Source organism: Propithecus coquereli, unplaced genomic scaffold (genome assembly GCF_000956105.1).
Source record: "Propithecus coquereli isolate 6110/MARCELLA unplaced genomic scaffold, Pcoq_1.0 Scaffold5, whole genome shotgun sequence".
NCBI lineage: Eukaryota > Metazoa > Chordata > Mammalia > Primates > Indriidae > Propithecus > Propithecus coquereli.
This window is the reverse complement of record NW_012150840.1, coordinates 16986074-17009550: the sequence shown is the minus strand read 5'-3', so window position 1 is coordinate 17009550 and position 23477 is coordinate 16986074. Positions and strand designations below refer to the sequence as shown.

The 23477-nt window shown below is 51.3% G+C and overlaps 2 protein-coding genes across 2 annotated transcripts in view; both read left to right on the top strand.

The window, feature by feature from the left end:
• POMT2 (protein-O-mannosyltransferase 2) overlaps positions 1 to 12588 on the top strand; it is a 42977-nt gene extending 30389 nt beyond the window's left edge. The window contains exons 11-21 of the mRNA XM_012656238.1: positions 1348 to 1417; positions 3246 to 3324; positions 4550 to 4701; positions 5155 to 5246; positions 6244 to 6320; positions 9329 to 9400; positions 9685 to 9744; positions 9823 to 9928; positions 10867 to 11007; positions 11206 to 11320; positions 12112 to 12588. Coding sequence (XP_012511692.1) covers positions 1348 to 1417; positions 3246 to 3324; positions 4550 to 4701; positions 5155 to 5246; positions 6244 to 6320; positions 9329 to 9400; positions 9685 to 9744; positions 9823 to 9928; positions 10867 to 11007; positions 11206 to 11320; positions 12112 to 12217 — 1070 coding nt within the window. The 3' untranslated portion in view covers positions 12218 to 12588. The remainder of the gene's footprint in view (positions 1 to 1347; positions 1418 to 3245; positions 3325 to 4549; positions 4702 to 5154; positions 5247 to 6243; positions 6321 to 9328; positions 9401 to 9684; positions 9745 to 9822; positions 9929 to 10866; positions 11008 to 11205; positions 11321 to 12111) is intronic.
• A 5287-nt stretch (positions 12589 to 17875) lies between these two features.
• On the top strand, positions 17876 to 22374 carry NGB (neuroglobin). Its single transcript, XM_012656237.1, has 4 exons — positions 17876 to 18045; positions 19502 to 19613; positions 20337 to 20456; positions 22203 to 22374. Exons 1-4 carry the CDS (start codon positions 17957 to 17959, stop codon positions 22335 to 22337), a joined length of 456 nt encoding a protein of 151 aa, XP_012511691.1. The 5' UTR covers positions 17876 to 17956; the 3' UTR covers positions 22338 to 22374.
• The last annotated feature ends 1103 nt before the right edge of the window (positions 22375 to 23477 follow it).

Sequence of the window (23477 nt, the reverse complement as noted above, 5' to 3'; positions counted from 1 at the left end):
CTGGGCCTTTGTGGAAAAGTGGGCAGCCACTTATCTAAATTCACCTTCTTTGTTCTGCCTCCTTTTATTGCCATTTTTAGGCTAGAAACATGGCATACACAGCCTGTCTTTGCATCCTGTGTTCAGTACTATAAATTATGATGCCATTGGGAAGTCTGTTTTTACTCTTTTGTAATACTAGTATTGATTGTGTTTTGATCCAATAGGCCCAACATAAGTGTTTTATCACAATGAGGAGTTACAAGGGAAGACCAGCTTTATTTCTGAATCATGTAGGCGTGAACCAAATCTTTGAATATCCCCCTCTGTTATTCCATCGTGGCTTTTGCGTTAAGAAGGCTGCATTTCACCTAAGTGACTAAAGATTTTGTGGGAACTTTATGGACTAAGGTCATTGTGTTTATGATGATTATAAATGCCCCTCCCCCCAAATCCATAAGAAATAAAACTTCCCTCCTTATTGACTTACTTGACTTGTCATCTTTTTTAAGAGACCTTAAAAGGCAGTATAGGAATGCGCATCTCTGCAGTTGTGCTCTCTAATTCTCTTGAGAGCCAGTGATTTGCACTGGAAAATTTATCTTTCCTGACCTCGATCTGTTTATAGCATGTTGATATCTCACTGTTTGGAATAGAAATTTGCAGGTATCAATTTTGTGTTGCTGTGATCACTGCCAGCTCCTCTTCCATGTCATTGCCTTTCCGAAGGGTCTTGACTTCCAGATGATACAGAAATAGTCCCTTTCATCATTTCATCATTTTCTTCACCTCACACTTAACAAGTCTGTTGCCAGAGAATATAATCACTGGCAGAATTTGTAGGATTTAACATTTGATTTTGAGAAGAGCTGGGCAAATAGTCATTTGCATGGAATTAATTTTTAAAAGATTATATTATTACTACTAAAAGGAAAACCCTATTATTTAGCTTCCCAGCTTAAGCCCCGATGGAGGCTTCAGTGCCTTTCAGAAAGAGGCCCCATTTCCCAGCCTGGCATACAGAGTGTGGCCCCACTTGTTCATACCCTCATCTCCTGTTCCCGCTCTCCTTCCTACCCCCACCACCCTACCAGTGTGAAATCATTTGCCATCCATCAAATGAGTTTTGTTCTTTCATTCTCCTAATACCTTCCCCAACTTGTTCACCTGACAAAATTCTCCCCTTCCTTTAAGGGTCTTTTCAAGCATTATCTCTGGAACACCCTTCTCTAATCCTCTGAGACCGCTAGGGGCCCTCCCTCTTTTGTCCCACAGCACTCGATTAGTACCTCTAGCACACACCACGTGGTACTGTAACTGTTCACTGTAGGCCCTCAGTTAATATCAGTGCCTGTTTCTTCTTGGCAGATCACCTAGACCCTTCCTTCCCAGTCGAGTTTGTAAGACATGGAGACATCATTCGACTAGAACACAAAGAGTAAGTAATTTGCTGTTTGGATAAATGAGTAGTATGGGCACCAAGGCTGGAGAGTTCTTTTAAGAAATAAACAGAAGTCAGATTTGGATGAGGCTCTAGAATTGGAACAAGGCTGCTGTGCTAGAATAGGAGAAGCATTTTATGGAGGTTGATGAAGTAAGCAGGCCAGCCCTTGCCTGCCTGTGTTGACTTTGGGGAGCTTTGAACGTTGAGGGTGCTTTTCAGCTTCCCATTTCCTAGAGGAAAAAAGAAAAAATTTGAGTTGCCCAAAGCTGCTGCTTAAGTGGCTGCCTTTAGGAAGGTGTAGGATTCTGTTTCTGAGAATATGGCAAGCTAGTTTATTTAGTCAATGTTCTCACTGAAAATGACTAAAAATGCTAGAGTAATATAGAGACTTCTTTTTAAAAGCATAAAAAAGCTGACAAGATATCAAACAGTCGCCATGCCCAAATCTAAGTGAAAAGGGGTATCCAGAGAAATACGTGAGACACTGAAGCCACTTCTGCCGTGATCCCACAATCTTGAGTTTTGGTCTTTCATTTTGGCTCTCTTGAGAGAAGAGGTTTTAAAGTCAAAGTTCCAGACTCTCCTAAAGTGATCAATATATTAAGAGATCCTTCCACAAAATTTGGAACCCCAAAAGGCTAGCGTAAAGGTAAATCTGTCCCATCCACCTGTCCCCAGGAAAAGTTACTTTGGTACCAAGCAAAATGTTGGGGGGTTAGGTGGAGAACTATCCCTAGGTCCTGAGAATTCGAAACTACCAGTTGATCTTCACATGGGTTTGCAGCTCAAATTCATGTTACCTGGGTGGTTTCAAAAATCTTCAAGCCATGAATTTAAATGAACATGATCCTAGAGTTGTAATGTCTCCTAGGTGCCTGGCTAAAAGCAAATTTAAGTCCTCTTTTGGGAAAGACATTGTTATCCATTTCCATAAATAGTTTTTCAGCAACAGTGAATAGTACACAGTCAAAAATAACAGAGCACACAGGGAAATAGGGCACCATGTGCAAGAACAAGCAGAAACAATACACAGTAAAAGCAGCCCCACAAAAATTTTATACACCGGAATTATCAGGTACAGATTAAAAAAAAAATCAAGGAGATGTATGTGTGTGTGTGTGTGTGTGTGTGTGTGTGTGTGTGTGTGTGTATATGCAATTAGTGGTTTTTCTGTAGTTGCATTTTGGATAATAAATTTTTATTTTATTAAGTACATTTCATTTTATCTTTAATAAATTAAAATTTATTTATTGTAATTAAATTTTACTTTTGCAAATTTCCAAAAATTTTATAATAAACATTTATCACTTATGGATAAGAGTTGGCATAAAAAGCTAAATAAATGAAAGCTAAATTAAATCTTCCTCATCTCCCACAGATCTGCACTTTAAAAAACTGGTGATGGGAGTAGAAAGAGTAAATGGGAGTGGGGAGGTTCCTATCTTAGGCTTGTGAAGATTACAAGCTTAATTTTCTTCTCCCCAAACCTGCCTCTTAAGTCAGGCCAGCTAAGTGCTTCAAAGCTACTAAATGTGTGAAAGTCATCCCCCCACCCCTCCCCCGCCACACCTAAAGTTAGCCCCTTTCTTGGCATGTAGTTCAGTGCTCCTACCATCTGTCTCTCCTGGTTTGGGCGCATCTCTCTTCTCCAACTCTCTGGATATTTCTTGTGAGTAAATAGGAAACAAGTTCCTGCTATGCTGGATTTAATAGTTCAGATTCTACCTTTTCTTATCCTAACAGATGACTCTGAATATCCTTGGTAAAAGAAGAAACATTGCACATCTCTTTTCTTCAGGATAATGACACTTCTCTCTTCTAGGACTTCCCGAAACTTACACAGTCACTATCATGAGGCCCCTCTGACCCGGAAGCACTACCAAGTCACTGGCTATGGCATAGTAAGTGAGCAGCTGGGGTGTGAGCAGGATGTTGTGGGGCTTGGCTCAGGGCCATGTAGGAGGACACATTCTCCCAGAATTCTGTAATGTTCCTAAGGATTAGAGGTTGCACAGGGACTCTCTTAACATTTGGGAGCTTTTTGGCTAGGCTTTCTGTGGGAAAGGCAGCCTGTAAAGTCTGTCTCCATCCCTCTCCTTGCATCATAACCATGCCATTTGTATGTTCTGATGCTTAATAAATGTCAACCATAAATACTATTTGGATCTCTTTTAAAATCACGTTGGACGTAGAAGGCAAGGACCTACAATATAGCCCCAGGTGAATATGTAAGTTTATCTTTTGCCAGATCCCAAATTCTCATTGGCTTTATTTTTAAGGATCACTTCCCTGTTCTGCAGAGGGATGTTATCCGTATAGCCTTTGTATCACATTTTACTACCTCAAGGAGATGCAGTTAATAGAGTAAAAGCTCTATGAGTACTTATGGCTTGGAGAGAAATTAAAGACAAAAACTACTAGTGGGAAACTATGTTTATGACCATCAGTTACATTCCCTTCGAAGGCCATTGGTGCTTCAGTAAAGATTCTTAAGGTGGATTCCCCCATTCTCTTTCTATTTGCTCAGCCCATATTGTACTAGAGCCAATACTCTGAACTATCTCATTTTCTTTCTTGTGAGCATCTCCTAAGGAGAATTAGATACAACTGTCTGAATTTCCAAAGTGCAATATCCAGGCCAGACCCCTCTGGCTTAGATGAGTGAGTATCCAGATGGCCAGCGTAATAGATGCAAATGGCCTGGATCTATTTCTGTTGAATCAGGGTGATGTCTTGAGTTGGTTTAGAGGCAAAAACATCTATTTAGAACTTAAACTCTAGTCCTGTGAAGTGAAGAACTGGACTTTTATTAATAGTTCTAGGAGTTATACACCTTTTTTTGTACAGATGGAATCTTGCTCTGTTGCCCAGGCTGGTCTCAAACTCCTGGGCGTCAAACGATTCTCCTGCCTCGGCCTCCCACAGTTTTAGGGTTACAGGCATGAGCCACCGCGCCCAGCTCTGTGGCCTTCTTGATCCCTTTCCTCACCTCAATTATTGAAGCTGATTTGGTCTTTGACCTTTGTAACATGGTGGCATCTGAAAGAGTGGCCATTTCCCTTTCTGACACCTTTTCTCTAAAGTCATCTCACCTTCTTTGTCTTGTTTTCTTGATTTATGTGGCAGAATGGGACAGGGGACTCAAATGATTTCTGGCGGATTGAGGTTGTAAACAGAAAATTTGGAAACCGGATCAAAGTGCTAAGAAGTCGAATTCGCTTCATACATCTGGTCACAGGTTGTGTCCTGGGCTCCTCAGGAAAGGTTCTGCCCAAGTGGTAAGTCCCTGGGGTTTTGATGTCCCAACTGAGGCTCATGCTTTTCCTTTCACTCTACGAAGAATATACCAGAAGTTTTCATTTTACAGTGGTCACTGTTCACCTCATGTTTGCTTTTTCTTAGTGGTAGATGGAGGAAGAAAAGGCATCAGTGTATTATGGAGCACAGGGCTCCAGGGTAGCTTTGGCGTTCCATGTTTCAATAGTTGAACATTTGTACATCTGGCTTGTGGTAATAACTCTCTGGATCTACGTCTCTTTCTAAAATGGGAATACTGTATACTAGGCTACTCTAGGATAGTTGTAGAATATAAAAGTGAAAAGTTGGGAAAGTAGTGGCCACAGGGTTGAAAAGAGAGAGGTTCCATGGGAGCCCCTCCTTAAAAGCAAAAGAAACTGCTACCCTGGTGGATTTCAGGTCTTTTGAGAATCATGTGCGACTACTGTTCACAGGGGCTGGGAGCAGTTGGAAGTTACTTGCACTCCGTACTTAAAAGAAACCCTCAACTCCATCTGGAATGTGGAGGACCATATCAATCCCAAATGTGAGTGAGGTCACTTTCTGGGCTGGCTCTGAAGGGAAACATTTATAAGAAACTCTCATCTTAGAAAAATAAACCTTCATAGTCTCTGCTGTCACTTCATCTTGTTGCCATTTTCTTCCTTTCTTAAACCTAGTCTCTTCACGTGAGTTGTCTGTGACTACATAGCTAGCTCCTTTTTCTTCTCATCCACTCCCTTTTTAAACTCCTCTCCCCAAAGTGACCAGTGACCATCTGTAGGTCCATCTGTCTCATCTCCCTCTGGACTCTTCTCTCCCCTGCACCCTGGGCATCTCCCCAGCCTCAAGGCTTGGAGCAGGCTGCCACTTTCCCTTTATGTCCCTGTGTAGGGCTTCTCTCCCCACATCCAGCCACCACTTTTACAGAAAGCAGTAGCCACAGCCCTGATCTGATCCACGTGTCTCTACACGCAGGCTCCAAGTTGACATTTCCACTTTAGTATCAGCTTCTACTCAATAAGTCTTTGGATTCATCATCTGTTTTCCTAAACTACCCCCTTCAAGCGTGTGCTTGAGCTCTCCTCTTGTGCTTTCCATTTGTTCTTCTTACTACCTCATGTAGCCAAACCACCTCATTAACTCTTTTTTTAAAAAATAACTTTGATATAAATTATTAACTTTTATTGAGTATGCTAGGAACCATGTGTGGCCTGAATGTATTGGTGTAGATGGGTCCCTGTCCCCACAGACCTTATGGGGGAGCATTTGAGCCAGTACCACACTGAAGGACGATGGTGTAGAGGCCTGGTCATCTGTTTCCTTTACACTTCTCACAATGCCTGATGAGTGCTTAACACAAGCTGAATACGTGAGCAAGGATCGGGCCAAGCTTTCTTCTGTCTCCTCGACACTCTCGTCTATTTGTCAGCTTGTCGGAAAGGCTGAACTTGGACTCTGGTGGGAATGTGGATACCGTGGATTGACAGACTGTGGGGAGAGAATGTGTGACAAAGGCTTTTCTCCTGTCATTTTTTTTCTAGTGCCAAACATCAGCCTGGATGTGCTGCAGCCCAGTTTTCCTGAGATCTTGCTGGAGTCCCACATGGTCATGATCCGGGTACTATGGCCCCTTCTCATTCCCTGGCTTCTCTAAGAGTTCTTGGGCAGCCACAGATTTGGAGCACAAATCAATAGCCATGGTATAGATCCACTGCCCCCTTGTGGAGGACTTTGAAAGTGTCTTAATTTACTGGTTTACTTGCTCTTCAGAGGCATTTCCCTTCTCACACTGTGAGGAGGGTGGTGGTGATAAGGACAGCGATGAGACCAGTGAACACATCTGCAGGTCTCGTGTGCCAGGCAGTACTCTGAGCACTGTACATCGTATTAACTCATCTAATACTGCAGTCCTGTGGAGATTATTGTCATTCCCAATCTGCAGATGGGGGAACTGGGGCACAGAGAGGCTAAGGATCTTGCCCAGGGTTCACACAGCTAAGCGTAAGAGGTGGATCCAGTCTTCGAAGCTAGGCTGGTGGGCTTTCCGAGTCAGTGCTCATTCCCACTACACTCCTCTGCCTCTATGTGATTTTCAAATTTGTTCAAATGGCGGAGCCCCTGAAAATCACAGTGCTCTTGGTTGAAGATCATGAGACATTGCCGGTTCATTCCATCCTGTGAAATTAGGATCAGTTAGGATGAACTGCTAATTTGAGTGTGTTGTTTATATGCAGCATAAAATCCCAACCATGAGCCCACTCATATTCCTGGACAGAAACCATTTAGGTTGATTCTTTTTTAAGGTTTTCTGAGACGCATTATTTGTACTCTCTATCATTAGTAACTGACAGTAGTTGTAGCATCGAAGGTTTAAGAAAAACCGAGAGAGGAAATCTTTAAATTGAGAAAATTCTACCCACTAGTTTAAATTTTCCCTTGCGAATTGGGGAAATCCTGCTGCAGTTTTGATGGTTAGTGGGAGACCCCCTTCCTCTGGCTGTGGGAAACCTGTGTTCTGCAAGGATGGTGTATAAGAATCACTGTATCTCAAGCCGGGTATGTGATTTTCATTCCGCCTACAGGGCTGCAGGTAGGTGTGGCAGTTTTTATTTTTCCCTTGGGGAGCCAGTGTCAAGCGGACTTTCCTGGAAGTGATTATGGAAGCAGGACTCGGTAAATGTAGTTCACTTATTTCACCAGATTAAATTTTAAAAGTTCAAATTTTGTCATTTTTGCTCATTGGGAGGCAATGAGTTGACATTAAGCGATCTCTGGGTCACTTTTTCTCTGACTCTCTGCTCATAGCTGTCACTGTGCCCTAATGACATACCTCTTTGAATATGTGCCTGTCAGTCAGAATATCACTCTGGGTCTGGGTAGAATTTTAAGACTAAAGAGTTACATATCATCTTTCGTTACCTCACAGGTAAGGTCAAAGAGGAAAAGGGAGCTTCCTTATTCAACCGATATAGAGTCAGGGAGGGAAAAGAGACCAAAATACTGAGTCAGACTACAGAAACTACAAGGGCAGGGCCCTTCTGCCAGTCGAGTGGCGGCCGGAGACTGCGAAGGCTGGCTTGCCTGGCGAGGTTAGCTGGCAGGAGCCAATCTAGATTTTAAGCATGGAGAACAACTTACAAGTGCATATTCTGGTAGTGGTTATAGATTTTTTTTCTTTCTTCCATCACGTGGTTTAGTAAAGGAGCAAGATTTCTCAGCGTTTAATGTAGTGAATAGGATTCTCTTGGCTTATACAGTTCTGGCTAGAGTCCCCGAGTTTTTTAGGACTGAACTGTACTGGTTTGAAGAAATTCATTTCCCTCAGCAACTGCTCCAGAGGCCCAGAAAAATTCATTCCTCATCCCCAAGCCTTCAAATGGCCATAGTGATCCAGGGGCTGTGTAGCTGGCCCCTTGGGGTCTGACACCACCCATGGCACTTGTGATTCTGGAGGAGCAACTCATCCACCACGCAGAGGCCTGCAAACTGTTCCCAACCCCTTGATGAGTCGCATTAGTAAGGCATTGGCTGGCAGTTCACTGAACCAGGCGTCCTGGATATTTCTTGGGCTAGACCAGTGGTTCTGACTTGAGGGCGATTTTGCCTCCCAGGGGATGTTTGGCAATGTCTAGAGAAAGTTTTGGCTGGCGTAAGGGGTAGAAGTAGGGTAGAGGGCAGGGATGCTAAACATCCTACAGTGCACAGGAACCTCCACAACAACTGCTGACTCAGCCCAAAATGTCAGTAGTGCTGACCTAACTCAGTGCCTGAGGCCGCTTCCCAGGAAATGCCTTTTCAGTTTGTCCTGATAACAAGGCCTGCCCTAGTCCTGGCGGTTAATCTCCGGTATCCTCACCCTACTCCTTCCTGTTTTAGCAAAGGCCTCATTTTGCCCTGTGGAAACAGGTTGTTGGATATTTTTGGCTACTGGATTAGAAGGGCTGAGTCTGAGTCCTTCAAACTGCAGTGTGGGTGGCGAATGATTGCTCTCCCAATGGGCGAAGTGTCTTTCGAAGGGCAAAAAAATCTTACCTCTTTTATGTATAAAGCACAAGTATTCATACAGTATATAAACAGATATACAGTATAGCTATGCTATTAAAATCTCATAAAAGACATTTTTTAAAAAAGTCTGAAAGGGTTCCTGGTTGGGGGGGCAATAATGAAAAAAAATAAAAAGTTGAACGAGACTAGGCTAAAGTAACGTTTTCCAAGTGCAGGCACTCGTCAGAGTTTCTCCTTTTCTGTTTGAAGTTGGCCTCTGAAGGGAGTAAATAAGTGCGCCTGATTTCACATCCCCTCCCCTCCTCTCCTCCTGTGACGCTTTGTCCTCTGCTCGGCAGACGGGTATAGATTTTGTGCCCATCGGAACGAGTCCTTCATTCCTCTTTCTCTTCTTTCCGTTGGCATAGCGGCTGTGATGTGGCATGGGGGCTTGTCCCCGTGTGGGAGAGGTGGGGCGGTTGCCGTAGGCAGGCGGACAGTGGCTGAGAAGGAGCACCTGATTCTTCCCTGAGGGAAGGGAGGAGACACACTGGCTGTGTGTCGGGGATACCTGTGCCTCACATTTCTGTCAGCTCTCTAGAGCTCTGTCTTGACTAGTTGTTCTTTGCCACCTTCCTGCAGGGGAACAATGGCCTCAAGCCCAAGGACAATGAGTTCACATCCAAACCCTGGCACTGGCCTATCAACTATCAGGTAGGGCCCAAAGCTAGGCTCCCTCCCAGGAAATGGAGCCCAGGAAGAGGTGTGCCGGGGTGGCAAGGGGAGGCCTTGCCTGGGATGGGCTGACCAGAGATGGGGCTCTGTTTTCTGTCCTCATTCTGACCCTGCCTTCCCAGAGCACTCGTGTGGAATCTGCATGTTCTGAGCTTCCTTTCCAGCCTCCTTATCTGTGAGGGGGACCCGTCTTCCTCCCTTTGGGATGGGTGTGGCTGGGATGAGCTGGGCCCTGGATCAGCCCAGTGTCCTCTGATCCACAGGGCCTGCGCTTCTCAGGGATCAATGACACGGACTTCCGAGTCTATCTGCTTGGCAACCCGGTGAGTGCCGGAACGTTCCCGGCTTAGGCCCTTGAGCCCTTGCTTTCCTCTCATCTGCCTGTTCTCATTTCCATGCAGGTGGTTTGGTGGCTGAATCTGTTGAGCATTGCTCTCTACCTCCTCTTAGGGAGTGTCCTTGCTATAGCTATGCAGAGAGGGGCACAGCTGCCGGCGGAAGTTGAAGGTCAGGTCCCCTGGGCTCTCCCTCCCCTGACCTAGCAGCTGGCGGGGTGCTGCACTCCTGGGAGGGCTGTCCTGCCTGCTGGGCACCATCCTTTGCCTTCACCACCCTACACTTTCCCACTTCCTTTGCTCTTGAAAGCTCATGAAATACCCAGTCCTGTGTTACTTACATCCTCCCAGCAGCCCTGTAGAGTAGGGTATTACTACACCCATTTTATAGATTAGGAAACCAAGGCACAATGAGATTAAGAAACTTGTCCCAGGACATATACCTAGTAAGTGATTTTTAACCCCTGTGCTATATACAGAGCTGCCCATCTTTTCTCTTCTGCCCCCTCCTTGTTCCATGGCCGCGTTCTCTAGTGGGGTAGAGAGCAGTCTCCAGGGCACGGTGAGTGGGTTCCCTGTCCTAGAGCTGCTCCTAACTTCAGCTGCCAGGCCGTGGACTGTGGCATCTGAGACTCACACGTTGCCTCTGCAGCTCGCTGTGTGAACAGTCATGGTCCCAGATATCCACTCACTCCCCTCTCCATCCTCACCTCACCTTTACCCCTGTCTGTCTGCCGCTGCAGAGATCTGTGTGGCAGCAAAGATGTGGGAGGGCCAGGCAGGGAGGGAAGCTGTCTGCAGATGTACAGGAGTATGGTTTCTTTCGAGGCTGGGCTGCCTGCTGCCCAGACACCAGCATCAGGTCTCCTCCTGGTGTTTGGTGTACCTGCCATCAGTGCTGAGACCTCACTGGGCGGAGTAGTGACCAGGGCTCTCAAGACCCAGTTCTTCCATTTGCCACAGGGTGGTTTGGGTTGGTCCAGATGAGGGAAGGAAGGCCCAGTGAGGTGATGTGACTTATTCAGCAAGGAAGGGGCAGAGCCAGCCTGGAACCCGGGACCTCTGCCCCCTCCTTGTCTTCTGACTGGGGCTGTGCTGCTTGGGGCCCAGGACTGTCCCAGGTCCTGCTGCGAGGCGGTGGTCAGGTCCTACTTGGCTGGATGCTCCATTACTTCCCATTCTTCCTGATGGGCCGGATCCTCTACTTCCACCACTACTTCCCAGCCATGCTCTTCTCAAGCATGTTGACAGGTCAGCGCTGCCCAGCTGGACTTGGGAGATAAAGCGGGGGAGGGGATCCTGGCGGGAAGGGGAAGGAAGAAGAGGCTAGCCTGGAGGAGCAATGCTGGGAGTGAATCTCTGCTCCCTGACTAGGGGTGGCTCCTCTCTGCTGTATCCCAGAAGTCACTCTGTCACAGGCTGGTGCCAGGTGTCTTTCCTCTCCACTAGGCATTCTATGGGATACCCTCCTGCGGCTCTGTGCCTGGGGTGTGGCCTCCTCTCGCCTGGCCAGGGGCATACACGCGGTGGGAGTCCTGACCCTGCTCCTGGGAACTGCCTACAGGTGAGCATCTCCCTGCACCTCGCATGTGCCCCCAACATGGACACAGCCCTGGATGCCTTTGAGAATTCCCTGGGGTGCTCTTAAAGTATACCAGTGCCTGGGCCCAATCCCCAGAGCTTGTGATTCAGCTGGGCCCAGGTGGGGCCACAGTTTTCAAAGCCCCCAGGTGGTCCTGATTTGCAGCCAGGTGGGAGAAGCAGAGGGCTAACTCTGCATTCTCTCCTTTCACCAGTGGTTCCCAGCTTTTGTACATCCCAGCCCACCTGGAAGGGGACCCCTCCTTAGTCACAGTGGCTCTCTCCCAGGACTGCGCTTGGTGGGGTGAGGGAGAGGGTAGGAAGAATTACTGGGTGGCGGGGGGTGGCTCAGAATTGCTAGAGGAGAGTGTTGTTTGGAAAGCCCCCTCTTCTCTACTTCTGGCAAGTCTCACAGATCCCCCGCTGAGAATCACCGGCTTCCGTGGTGGGGCCTCACAGGTGAGCACATGCCTGTCTTAAGAGGGTTAAATTCACATCTTAACAAACACCCTGGGCCAAAATAGCCCAGAACAAACCCCTAGACAGGTCCCTCTCATGGGCCTCTTGGGAAGAGCCCTTGCCTTTATTGTCATTAAGTCAGCATCTGCTAAGCTCTCGGACTGTTGTGCGCGGACCCAGACAGACGTGGCAGCGGAGGAGAATGGGGCTTGTGGGTGGAGACTGCCTGACACCCTGCAAGGAGGAGCTGACTTCACAGCTCCCCAGCCCAGGCGCTGGGATGCCCAACTGCTCCCTCTGGATTCTCTCTCACAGCTTCTACCTCTTCCACCCTCTGGCTTACGGGATGGTAGGTCCCCTGGCCCAGGACCCCCAAAGTCCCATGGCAGGACTAAGGTGGCTGGAATCATGGGACTTTTGAAGCCACTGCAAGGACTCCAGCCTATGTCCAGGAACAGCCCAGGGACAGCCAGCTGTGGGGCCAGTTCCTGGACCCTTCCAGCTGTGGAGGAAGCTGCCTGGGAGCCTCAAGAATTCTGCTGCCTGTCAGACCAGGCTCTGGGAGTGAACCCGGAGTTTAACCCAACACTAGAGAGCCACAGCTTTGTCTGCTGCACCTACAGAGAGCACAGTATCTCTCAGGCCCGTTTGCCCGAGTGTACAACACGGAGGATGAGTGTGCGCGAGTGCGTGTGTCTGTGTGTGCGTGTAAGGGTGCATTGTCCGTGTCTCTGTGGGATCCAGACTGTGTAACTGTGGATAGCTGAGTGTCATAAACACTAAGAAATAGTCTGGGGCTACAGTAATATCTTCTGGTATTTTTTTCCACATTGGATTTGGTTTGGTTTTGGTTTGTAAGATCATCAAAAATTCTCTGACCTCCAAAAGATCCTCAAGTGCCGACCTCACCTTGGCCCTCACCAGAGGCCAGGCAGATGGGACCACCAAAGCTATGCTGCCCTCCCTCCCACAAACGAATCTAGTTATGGAGGAAAGCAAGCTGCCCTGAGCTCCCCACTGCTTCCCTGAGTGGCTGCTGCTGCAAGTGACTTCAGTGGCCACAGGTGGCTGGACTTCCTGCCTGCAATATACGCAGACACTGGGCTCTAGGCAGTAAGCAGCCAAGATCTCTCCAGCCCTTGGTCAGCCTGCCTTAGCCCTCGGTTCCTTGTTCTCTGGGAATGTCACACTGTGAGACTGGGTGGAGGAACAGCGTCCTGTCTTGGCTGCTCTTGTGTTCCCAGGGCCGGGGTGCCAGAGGCTGTTTCTCTCAGTCCATCCTTTTCCCTCCGCGTCTGGCCTGGCCGCGAGGGCTGGGTCAGGTGTGTTCTCCTGATTTCTGGGAGAGCCTTTGGGGACCTTTCCTAACAGCTGAGGTAGATGAGAGAGCAGGGAATCTGTGTGGTGCTGGGGCGTGGGGTGCTCTGACCTGTCTGGACAAATGTTCCTGTCACCTGCTGAGCTTCCCCAGTTTTCGCTCCTCCAGGCCTCCCCTGCTCACCACCCCCCCTTCACTCCACTGGCATTTCTCTTTCTTTCTGTCACTGTTTCACCCATCTCTTTTCCCCAGAGACCCAGAGCACCTAGAGACACATGACAGCTTCTACTCTGAGGCTCATACAAGCAGCTCAGAGCTGTTCCTTTCTCTTTCTCCCCAAAAGGGTTTACAGAAACCCTTCAGTCGGAACCAAACCAACCCAAAGCCAGCCCTTCAGCCTGCCTGCTTCCTCTCGGTGTATGACAAAATATTTTGTCTCAGAGGACTTTGATGCTTCAAGATTTCATGATGAATCCCTGCCACACTCCATTTTCCCTCCTCTGTAGCTCCCACCAACTCTGACAGGGTCAGAGCTCTTTAAAGCATCTTCAGGAGGCGGTTGCCACGGAGACTGGAAATTGGTCCCAGGGACAGGCTGTGCTACCTACTGGGTGGTGGGGAGGGAAGCTTCTGGCCGTGCTTGGCTGTTCAGACCAGCCATCATTAATGTTAATAGAGGAAATGCAGCAATGTCAAAAGCAAGGCAGGTTGGTTAATTAGATCTGGGGCCTGATGACCTCCCTCTCCCAGGGCTCTACAGCCCTTTTGACTTCCCCCAGCAGGAAGCACTGCCCCAGTGCTGAGTCTGGGTGGCTTGCTTAATTGCATTTCTGGCAGGGAGGGAGAGAGGGATGGAGAAGCTCTGCTCCACCCTCCAGCCCTCTGCTCTCCCTCCCCTCCTCCCCACAGGCTGAGTTGGTTTCTTCTGAGCCCCTTGGGACAGCCATCCGGGTGGGCTCTCACTGCAGGGAAAATGCAGGAGTCTGTGCTTGGCTCCTAGCAAAGAAGGTGGTCCACAGTAACACCCAGGAGGTGGCTGATTTTCCCTTGTGCCTTCTTATTTGCCAGTAGGAACTTGTTGGAAGGGAAGAGCTCTGAAGGAGCCCAAGGGGGCAGCCACTCTGAGTGAGGGCGAGCAAGAAGAAAGCTCAGACAGTTTCCTACCCATCCTTCCCTCCTAATTGGCCACCCTGGGGACAAAAGCTTCCTTGGTCTCTTCCACTGCTTTCTGGGGATGAAAGAATTCTCTGCCCATCCCTTTTCCTCCTTGCCCAAACTGGCAGACACTTCTCTGGGGACAAGGCCACTTGATGCAGCTTCAGGTGCTCAGGTTCAGTTGTTTGGAAGCTGCTGGGGAGAGAGGTTGTCAGGGTGCTGCTGTGGGGGCTCTAGCCCCCAGGACTTGGCGGGAATGTGATATGTCCTACAAACTGCTGGTGGAGGAGGAAGACATTTGTCAGCCAGCCCAACCTCCAGCCAGCTTCTCGAGCCACATTTTATTTAATAGGAAAAAAAAAAAAAAAAGGTTTCCAGAGATAATTGGAGGCCATTTAGTTTTATAATAAATAGTGCTTGTTTTGAATACCATGTTCTTGTTGTACTTAATTGAATCTGACTTGCCCGCTGGCTCCCAGAAAGGCCTCCCTAAGAGAAGAAAAGAATGTTTTAAGTTCAAGAACCATTCATTGTGTCTCATGTCTGAGGTGACTCTAATTCCAGGAGAGGCCCTGGGCTGGCAGGTGAGTCTGATTATCCCAGGGGGCATTGGGGCCTTCCCATGTACATGGTTACTGGAGTAATGCTGGTTGTCATTTCAGTTTATTTAAACTTATTCCAAAATAAGTAGGAAGCCAGACCTCTTACTTTTCTTTTAACCTGCCCATACAGTATAGAAAGGAGTGGGAGAGAAAGGGTAACAATTGTCCACTTCTGAGGCAGCCAAGTGGCCCAGCATTGTAGCAACTTGCCATTCTGCTAAACAGTGGCCTCCGTGGTGACAGGGGGCCTCTGTTATCAGGACTGATGTTAAGGATCTGGGGGAGGTAAGAGCTGACTGGAGTGCTGGACAGAGGTGGGGAACGAGGGCAGTAGCGCCGCGCTGTGAAGTTGGGCTGCCCACCCCCAGCTTAGGTGCAGGGGCAGCTGCTGTGGGGGAGGAGGAGGGCATGCAGGTGTTCTGGAAATGGAAAATGCCTAGGACAGGCCGGTTAGAAAAGGACCAAATAACTCTTCTTTGAATGGCACAGCTTAATTTACAAAGTCTCGACACATCTGTGACATTTAATCCTCATAAGGGCCCATTGAAGTCAGTGATGTATTTTGTCCCCATTCTACCCACGAGAGATTAAATTACTTGCTCAAGGTCCCGTGATTAGTAAATAGCGCCAGGACTCAGAGCCAAGTTGGGTTTTTTCTGTGTCTTTAGCCTGGTCCTGGGACTAGAAGCACCTTCCCAGAACAACCTGGCCTGAAACTCAGCTCCGGGTATCTGGATCCTGCGTGTTCGTTTGCACGTTCGGCTTAATGTATCAACAGCGCATCTGGAGCCCAGTTTGTCTTGGCTCCCCCAGCTGTGCCTTACCAGTGGTGGCAGATGTTCAACAACAGGTTTTCTGGAAGGAAAAAAAAGCCCTGATTTACAGCATTTGCTAATTTCCATGGTGTAAATACTCCCACCGTGGCCTATTTCAAGCTACCGACTTGTTATCACTGAATAAGAAGTTGGAAAGAAATGCATACGGTTGGCTCTTGTGTATATGAGCTGGCTCCAGCACAACACTGACCCAGACCCAGTGACTAGGGGCACAGGTCACGGTCACAGCCCATTACATGAGGGAGGCATGGAGGCCTAGAGGATGGGCCTGAGAGACCCGAGGTCAAATCCTGGCCCCACCTCTTACTAACTGTGTGATCTTCAGCTAGTCACTTGACCTCTTTGCCTCCATTTCCTCAACTATAAAACAAGGGAATGATGGCACCTGCTCCCAGGGTTCCTGAGAGGATGAAAAGAGTTACTCATGTACAGTGCCTTGGACAGTGTCTAGATGTGAGTGCTCTATAAATGCTAGCTCTTTTGTAAATTTTTAAAATTGTTTATAGACAGGTCTTGCTATGTTGCTCAGGCTGGCCTCAAACTCCTGAGCTCTAGTGGTCTTCCCGCCTCAGCCTCCCAAGTAGCTGGGACTACAGGTGCACCACTGTGCCCAGCAATAAGTGCTCTTTATTAATGTTATTATTAATGGTAAACCGACCTCAGTGGCAGCGCTGGCTCTAGGACAGTACTTGAACTTTCTTCTAGATTATAACCTCCTGTCCAAGTGCCAGACAGATGGCCTCCAGGGAGGAGAGCTCCTGTGACTCTCCCCAGCCCCTCAGATGTGGATTCAGACCCTGGCCTGCTGGTTGGATAGCCTTAGCCCGCAGCCCAGCCAGACCCTCAGGCCTTTCCTCAAGGGGAGCAGAGGTCAGAGTGCACTCAGCCTTCTCCTGCCATCTGGCCCTGTGAAGGCAAAGAGTGAAGCCATGGGTTTGAGTGCTGACTCCATCTCTAACTAGCTAGGGCCGTTAACTCCCACTAACTCATCAGACCCCAGGCCCTGTCCAAAGGAGAAACGAAGCAAGAAGCATCCTGAGTGTAGACTGTCGGCAGGAAGCACAACCGGGGTGGAGCAGGGAGGAAGCCTTAGACTAGCCAGAGCAGTGGGCATTTGGGCACTGGAAGGTGAAGGTCACTAGAGATGCATGTGGCCTTTCCCTGTGACCTGCTGCACTTTGCTGTGGGGCCACAAGATCCCAAGGTGGAAGTTTAGTCCCTTCTCCCTTCAGTCCCCATCCCTTTGTGCTCTTGCTTGGGGACCTCCCCGGCTCTTTAGGACACAGGCTTTCCAGCCTTGCTTTCCTACTCCTGCCCAGAGATACATGGGGAGATGGGGAAGAGCAGAATAGGGTGTACCCCAAACTCCTGAGCCCTTGGAAGCGGGAGAACAGCTAGATGGTTTCATGGGCTTGGCTGGGAGCAGGAAGGCGTTCTGCGGAAGCCCTCAGTCCTGATTCAGGGCCAGAAGGGGAAGTTTCACAGGCCAGGACTCCCTCAGCACTTCAGCTGGGCATGGAGTCACAGGCTGTTCATAACCAACGGCCCAAGAACACCCACAGGTAGGCGAGCTGGCCCCGCTAACCCAACCCGGGATTGGAGAGTTGGGGTGTGGGGGAGGAAGGCGGCAGCAGTCAGGCATGATTTGAGCAGAGACGGCGTGCCAAGGTCATGGCAAACTCAAACGCTTCCAGGCAATGGTTGAGTGGGCTCGTGGAGACGTGGCTCAGGCCGCGCCTACCCAAGGCAACTAAATTCAACACAGTGCCCTCGGGGCTGGGATGGGGAACTGAGACCCACAGAGACTACGGTTTCTGTTCAGCTCTGAAGCCAGAGCACTTCCCAGACCACCAGGTCGTCCTTGGCCAGAGCCGGCTGTGGAGGGGGCGCCCGCCTTGCTGGACGGGAGGAGGGCGGGGGCCGCGAGTGCTTTAAAGCGCCCCAGCCGGGCTGCGCGGGGCGGCGCGGCTCTCGGAGCTGCGGAGGGGAGCGCTGTGGCAGCGGCCAAGCGGGGTCCCCGGAAGTGCCCCCGGGCCGGCACCGCGGGGGCGCCGCCACCTACGCCGGCTGCGGGCATCTTTTCTCGGCTACGGCCAGGGAAGGAGCGGCTGCCGGACCCCGCCTGACCGAGGCACCGGCGCCGTAGGTGGGCGGAGTGGCCCGCGTCGCCGCGGAGATGGCACGGCACGTGCGGTGACGGCGCCCGCGCCCCGAGGGTCCCAGCTTGCGCCCTGCGTCCCCGGGAGAGGATGGAGCGCCCGGAGCCCGAGCTGATCCGGCAGAGCTGGCGGGCAGTGAGCCGCAGCCCGCTGGAGCACGGCACCGTCCTGTTCGCCAGGTGAGGGCCGCCCGGCCCCGGGGGTGCGGGTGGAGGGGCGCCTCGCTGGGAATGGGTTCGCGGCGGCTGGACCCGCGACGGAGGGGGGAGAACCGGCCCGCCGCCGTGGCACCGGGGTGCCGCCAGATGTGCGCCAGAGGAGCGGGGCGCGGCGACGGGCGGCGCAGCCCCTTCTGCCCTTCCGGCCGTAGGTGCATCTTCCGAGCCAGCGCTGCCCACCCCGCGCCCCGCCGGACTCCCTGGGGGCGGGCGGGGGTCCTCTCGGGCGGATCTCATTATATTTGGGCGGGCCGACGCCGGTCCCGCGCTGAGCCCCCTCCCGGGCTCTGTGCCTCCCGAGCGTTCCTTGGGTAGTGACTGCAGGGGTGCCCGACGGTGCCGGTACGGGGACTTGGGTGCCCCAAGAGCCGGTGTGGAGAAGGTGCGCCGGGAGGCCTCCCGCGCCCACATGTGAACGCTCGGGTCCGAGCCCAGGTGTGTGCGCTCCCAGCAACCAACAGAAGGCTAAACCTTTCCGAGGAAAGAACCAGGTTAGGACCAGAGAACTGCCAGGGAAGGGGTGACAGAGGCCCAAGTCTCACCACCAGGGAGAGAGGTAAGAGGGTGCACAAGCCCCACGGGGAAGGAGGGGACCCGTCTTCAACCTCAGCTTGGGGGTCTCTCAGTAACCCCTCTGCCATCACCAGCGGGGCAATGCTCCCTTTACTGTGACTTTCCCCAGCCTTGGCACCCTAAGCCAGCCCCGAACTTCTGACCAGCCTTTTGCCAAACCTCCTCAAAGAGGAATAAATTCAGAGTTGCACAAAACCCAAACGAGCTCTCCCAAAAGTGGCTGTGCACGCCTGCTTGTGCCTCCCAGCCCTCCCCAAGCTCACTTTTTTTCTCAGGCACCTACTGTGGCTGCACTACTTCTAAGCTGTGTGACCTTCGACAGGTTCCTTAGCCTCTCTGGGCTTCTGTTTCCTCTCTGTAAAATTAGGTTAACAGTTGTACCCACTGCTTTGGACTGAAAGGAATATACAATTACAAGTTAACCATTCGTACAGTACTCTGTGCTCAGCAAGCGTAAGGAGTTTGTTCTTGGTGTTATTATCATCGCTGCTCGGAGTCCCCTGAGACATGGTGAGACTGGGATGTTCTGACCCAAGAGCAGGAGGGAGAGACACAGAAGGAAGGGCTTTCCTTTCCCCACAATGTGACTCCAGGTTTCCTGTCTGAGGCCTCTTCCTGTCCCAGACCACACCCCTTGGCTGTTGATGAGGGGCGGCTACACGCCGGTTGGACACACTGCCCTGTCCAGATGCCTGTCAGAGCCAGGGGAAGGGGCAAGGAAAGGGCATTGGCAAAGCTGTCCAAGGAGCAGTGCCCGGTTGCAGGGTCTGCTATGGCTTCCGACTGCAGGACAGGCTGGCCGGGCCCGCACCCCGGGGCTGACAGCGGGGCCTCACCTCCACAGGCTGTTTGACCTGGAGCCTGACCTGCTGCCCCTCTTCCAGTACAACTGCCGCCAGTTCTCCAGCCCCGAGGACTGTCTCTCCTCCCCCGAGTTCCTGGACCACATCAGGAAGGTGAGGGGGAGGCGGAGCTGCTGTGGCCTCTGGGATCCAGCAGAGCACCTTCCTGGGAGAGAATGGGGGGCTTGGGACAGGGAAAGCCGCTTCCTGCCCCAGGCCTGGTCTTACTCCCCTCCGTCTGCTCCTGCGTGCAGGGGCCTCTGCTCCTTTCCCTCTGGGCTGGGCCTGGTCTGGGACATCAGAGCCAGCCAGCCTCCTTCCCCACCCTGTGCTCAGCCAGGTGGTCCCCACCTCTGTCATTGCCCTCAGCCTTGTCCCCTGTCAGCTTCCATAGGTTGTGTTGGTGCTGATCCTAGCCATTGGGGGCCATCTGTGTAGGACAACCAGGCTGGGGTTTTCTAGGAGGCTCATGACTCTCACAGAGCCTCAGTTTCCCCTCATCCTGTCACTTTTCAGCCTTCCGGCTAAGATCAAGTGTAGTTTCCCCTCGTCCCAGGCAGACAACACTATCCAGCAGGTGTATTTAGGGCTTGGAAACCCACAGAGGAGAGGGGCTTCCTTTGTGGGTGTAACATTAGTAGTTTGGCCAGCACACGTTGAATGCCCTCCATGTGTGGACAGAGGCTGCTTTTGACCTCTGATCATGAAGAACTGAGGATCCTTCTGGCTTTTCTTGCCTCTGAGGGTCTTTTTGGGACCCCCAGGTTCTGGGCTGTGGTTGTGAGCAGGTGGGGTTGCACCGGCCTCTCTGTTTCACTGCTGCCTCGGCCTTGGCAGGTGATGCTCGTGATTGACGCTGCGGTGACCAACGTGGAGGACCTGTCCTCACTGGAGGAGTACCTTGCCAGCTTGGGCAGAAAGCACCGGGCGGTGGGTGTGAAGCTCAGCTCCTTCTCGGTGGGTAAAGGAGCTCTTCCTCTCTCCAGAGCTCCTGACCTGGGGCCACCATTCTCTCCCAGTCCTCCCTCATCCACCTGTCCTCTCTCCCCATTCCCATACCCTCAGATGATCAGGGTTGGGGGCCGGTATCTGCTACTTACCTGCTGTGTGACTCTGGCACTGACTTGACTTCTCTGAGTCTCCAGGTTCTCTTCTCTGATATGGCTTTTTTTGTTGTTGTTGAGACAAGGTATGCCTCAGTCACCCAGGTTGGGGTACAGTGGCATGGTCATAGTTCACTATAACCTCAAACTTCTGGGCTCAAGTGATCCTCATGCCTTGCCACCCAAGTAGCTGGGACTATAGGCATGAGCCACCATGCTTAATTTTTTAAAAAAATTTTTTTAGAAATGGGGTCTTGCTATGTTGCCCAGACTAGTCTCAAACTTTTGGCCTCAAGCAATCCTCCCTCCTCAGCCTCTAAAAGTTATGGAATCACAGGTGTGAACCACCATGCCCAGCATGATATGGCTTCTTACAAAGCCATAAACATTAAGGAGCCTGTGGGATTTGCTGGTCTGCTCAGTTTTCTATTGCTGTGTATTAAACCACCCCAAAACATACTGGCTTAAAACCCTGATTTCTGATTTCTCATGGCTGGGCTCAGCTGGCAGTTCTTCTGCTCCCCATGATGTAGGTGGAGTCACTCATGTGTTGTGTTCAGCTGGGAGCTCAACTGGGGCTGGAATGTTCCAGGTGGCCAGTCAGCCTTTGAGCTCTCCCTCCCTGTGGCCTCTTGTCATTCAGTAGTTAAGCCGAGCTTCTTTACAGAATGGTAGCTGAGTTCCAAGAGGGAGTATTCCAAGGGGACATGCTCCAGTGTGCAAGTACTTACAAAGCCTCTGCTTGCATCACTCTTGCTAATGTCCCCTTGGCCAAAGCCAGACACATGGATGAGGCCACTGTCAATGTGGGAGGACCCTCCGCAAGGTGGACCACCAACATGACAGTCTACCACATAATCCAATCACCTTGCTAGACAGTAAGCACCTTGAGGAAGGGGCCATGTTGGTCTTGTCCTCCTCTCCATCCTTAGCACTAGCACAGAGCCTGGTTTGCAGTGGATATTCAGTAAACATTTGTGGAATAAATACAACTTATTTTATTATGATTAATAATAACAAATGAGAGCCATTATTGTTGAAGGCTTACTGTATACAGATGCTACACTAAGAGCTTCTTCTGGATTATCCCATTTAATCATCCCAAAAGCCCATGGATTAGAACTTTTACTTTCTCTGTTTTGTAACTGAGGCTCAGAGAGTTTACATAATTTGCTCAAGGTCACCCAGCTCATGAATGGTGGAGTCAGAATCTGAACTTGGGTCTTCCTGGCTCCAGAGCCTAGGCTCTTAACCCCGTGACTGCCACCTTGCAGATGAGGAAACTGAAGTCTGGTGGCAATGACTTGGTTTGCTCTGACCTGGGAGGCCAATGCCTTCACCCCATTCACGGTGTGGCTACAAGACTAGGAATGGGGTGAAATGCTTTGTTCACTATAAAGCCTCACATTTAAGGGGAAAGGTGGGCACAATGTGATACCCAGGGATTTGGGCAGGACCCTGCTCAGGAAGCATGGACTCTGCACAGGAGAGAAAGCAGGCCCAGGAGCCCTTACCAGCCTAGACCTCAGTTTTCTCACCTGTGAAATGGAGCCATGCCTTCCTGCCCTCTGGAATGACAAGGTGCCCCTTGCCTCTGCAGACGGTGGGTGAGTCCCTGCTCTACATGCTGGAGAAGTGTCTGGGCCCTGCCTTCACCCCAGCCACACGGGCCGCTTGGAGCCAGCTCTACGGGGCCGTGGTGCAGGCCATGAGTCGAGGCTGGGAGGGCCAGTGAGAGGCGACCCCTGGCCGGCGGCCCCTGTCTGTCTGTGTCTGTGGTAGCCCAGGCTCCCCCAGGCCTCCCTGCGTCTCCCTCGTCCCCACTCCCTCGTACTGGAGAGGGGATGGGACAGGGCTGCGTCTCGCCCCTCCCCAGCCACAGAGGGAGCAGCTTTTCCTTCAGGAGGGGCTTCTGGATGTCCCCTCACCCTGAGTAGCCTCCTCCCTGCCTCTTCCCCTCTCTGGCAACCCCTCTTGCCCCGTGAGAGCAGAGTTTGGGTGGCAGAGGTGGCGTGGGGCCGGGAAGGTATGGGCCTTCAGAGAATGGGGCCCTTGTATCCGTCCTGCCTTCTCAGGTGAGCCCCGCCACGCTGGGGGGTTAAGATGGCTGAGCTGCCCGTACCTTCCCTTCCTGCCTCTGCTGCTTTCCTACCCCAGGGCTGTTTGCCTTTCACAGAGAAGGAGAAGAGCAGCTTTGGCCTATGTGGTGGGGTCACAGGCAGTGGGAGCAGAGGGCCAGGAGAACTGCCAAGGAAGGGAGGGGGCACCTGGGTCTCCGTGGGGCCCCGAGGGGCTGCGCAGATGCCACCTGGCAGAGTCGCTTGTCTTCTGCAGTGTTTCCCCTTCCCTCATTCAGCACTCGTGGTGGGAGCCCTCTGCTTGCCGCTCTGTAGGAAGCCAGCCGGCCAGGCGGGGGTGGGGCTGGGGGAGGCCCACAGCTGCCACGGTTAATGCCCCGCGTGCCCGCACTCGGGCCGGCAGATGGCAGAGAAGGCAGCAGGAGAGGAGTGACCCTCTGCCCGCGCCCCGAGCCATCTGCGCTTTGTCTCTTGCCCCGTGTGTGGTTCTGTAAACTCATGTGGAATAAACCTGTTCTGTGTGCCTCTCTGACGCTCCGGGACTGGTCTTTTTGGGTCTTGGCCTGCGCCAGATGAAGCCGCAGGGCAGTGGAGCCCGGGGCAGGATGCGGCATGGGTTGGGAAGGCCAAGGCCAGAGTGGGTGGAAAAGAAGGGAGAGGCCTGGGAAGGCTGGAGCCAGCGGCGGAGACAGAGCTAGGGGTTTGTGGCCAAAACTGGCCACAGGCCACCAAACGCGGTTGCTGTTCCTCGTGGACGCAGCTGGCTACATCGCCCACCTCCCTTGCAACAGGTGGGG

Bases quoted from the DNA above. Each gene is read 5' to 3' on its own strand.
- NGB (XM_012656237.1), top strand. From the start codon at position 17,957: ATGGAGCGCCCGGAGCCCGAGCTGATCCGGCAGAGCTGGCGGGCAGTG. The intron at 18,046-19,501 runs GTGAGGGCCGCC...TCACCTCCACAG, and splicing joins GGCACCGTCCTGTTCGCCAG to GCTGTTTGACCTGGAGCCTG. The intron at 19,614-20,336 runs GTGAGGGGGAGG...CGGCCTTGGCAG, and splicing joins TCCTGGACCACATCAGGAAG to GTGATGCTCGTGATTGACGC.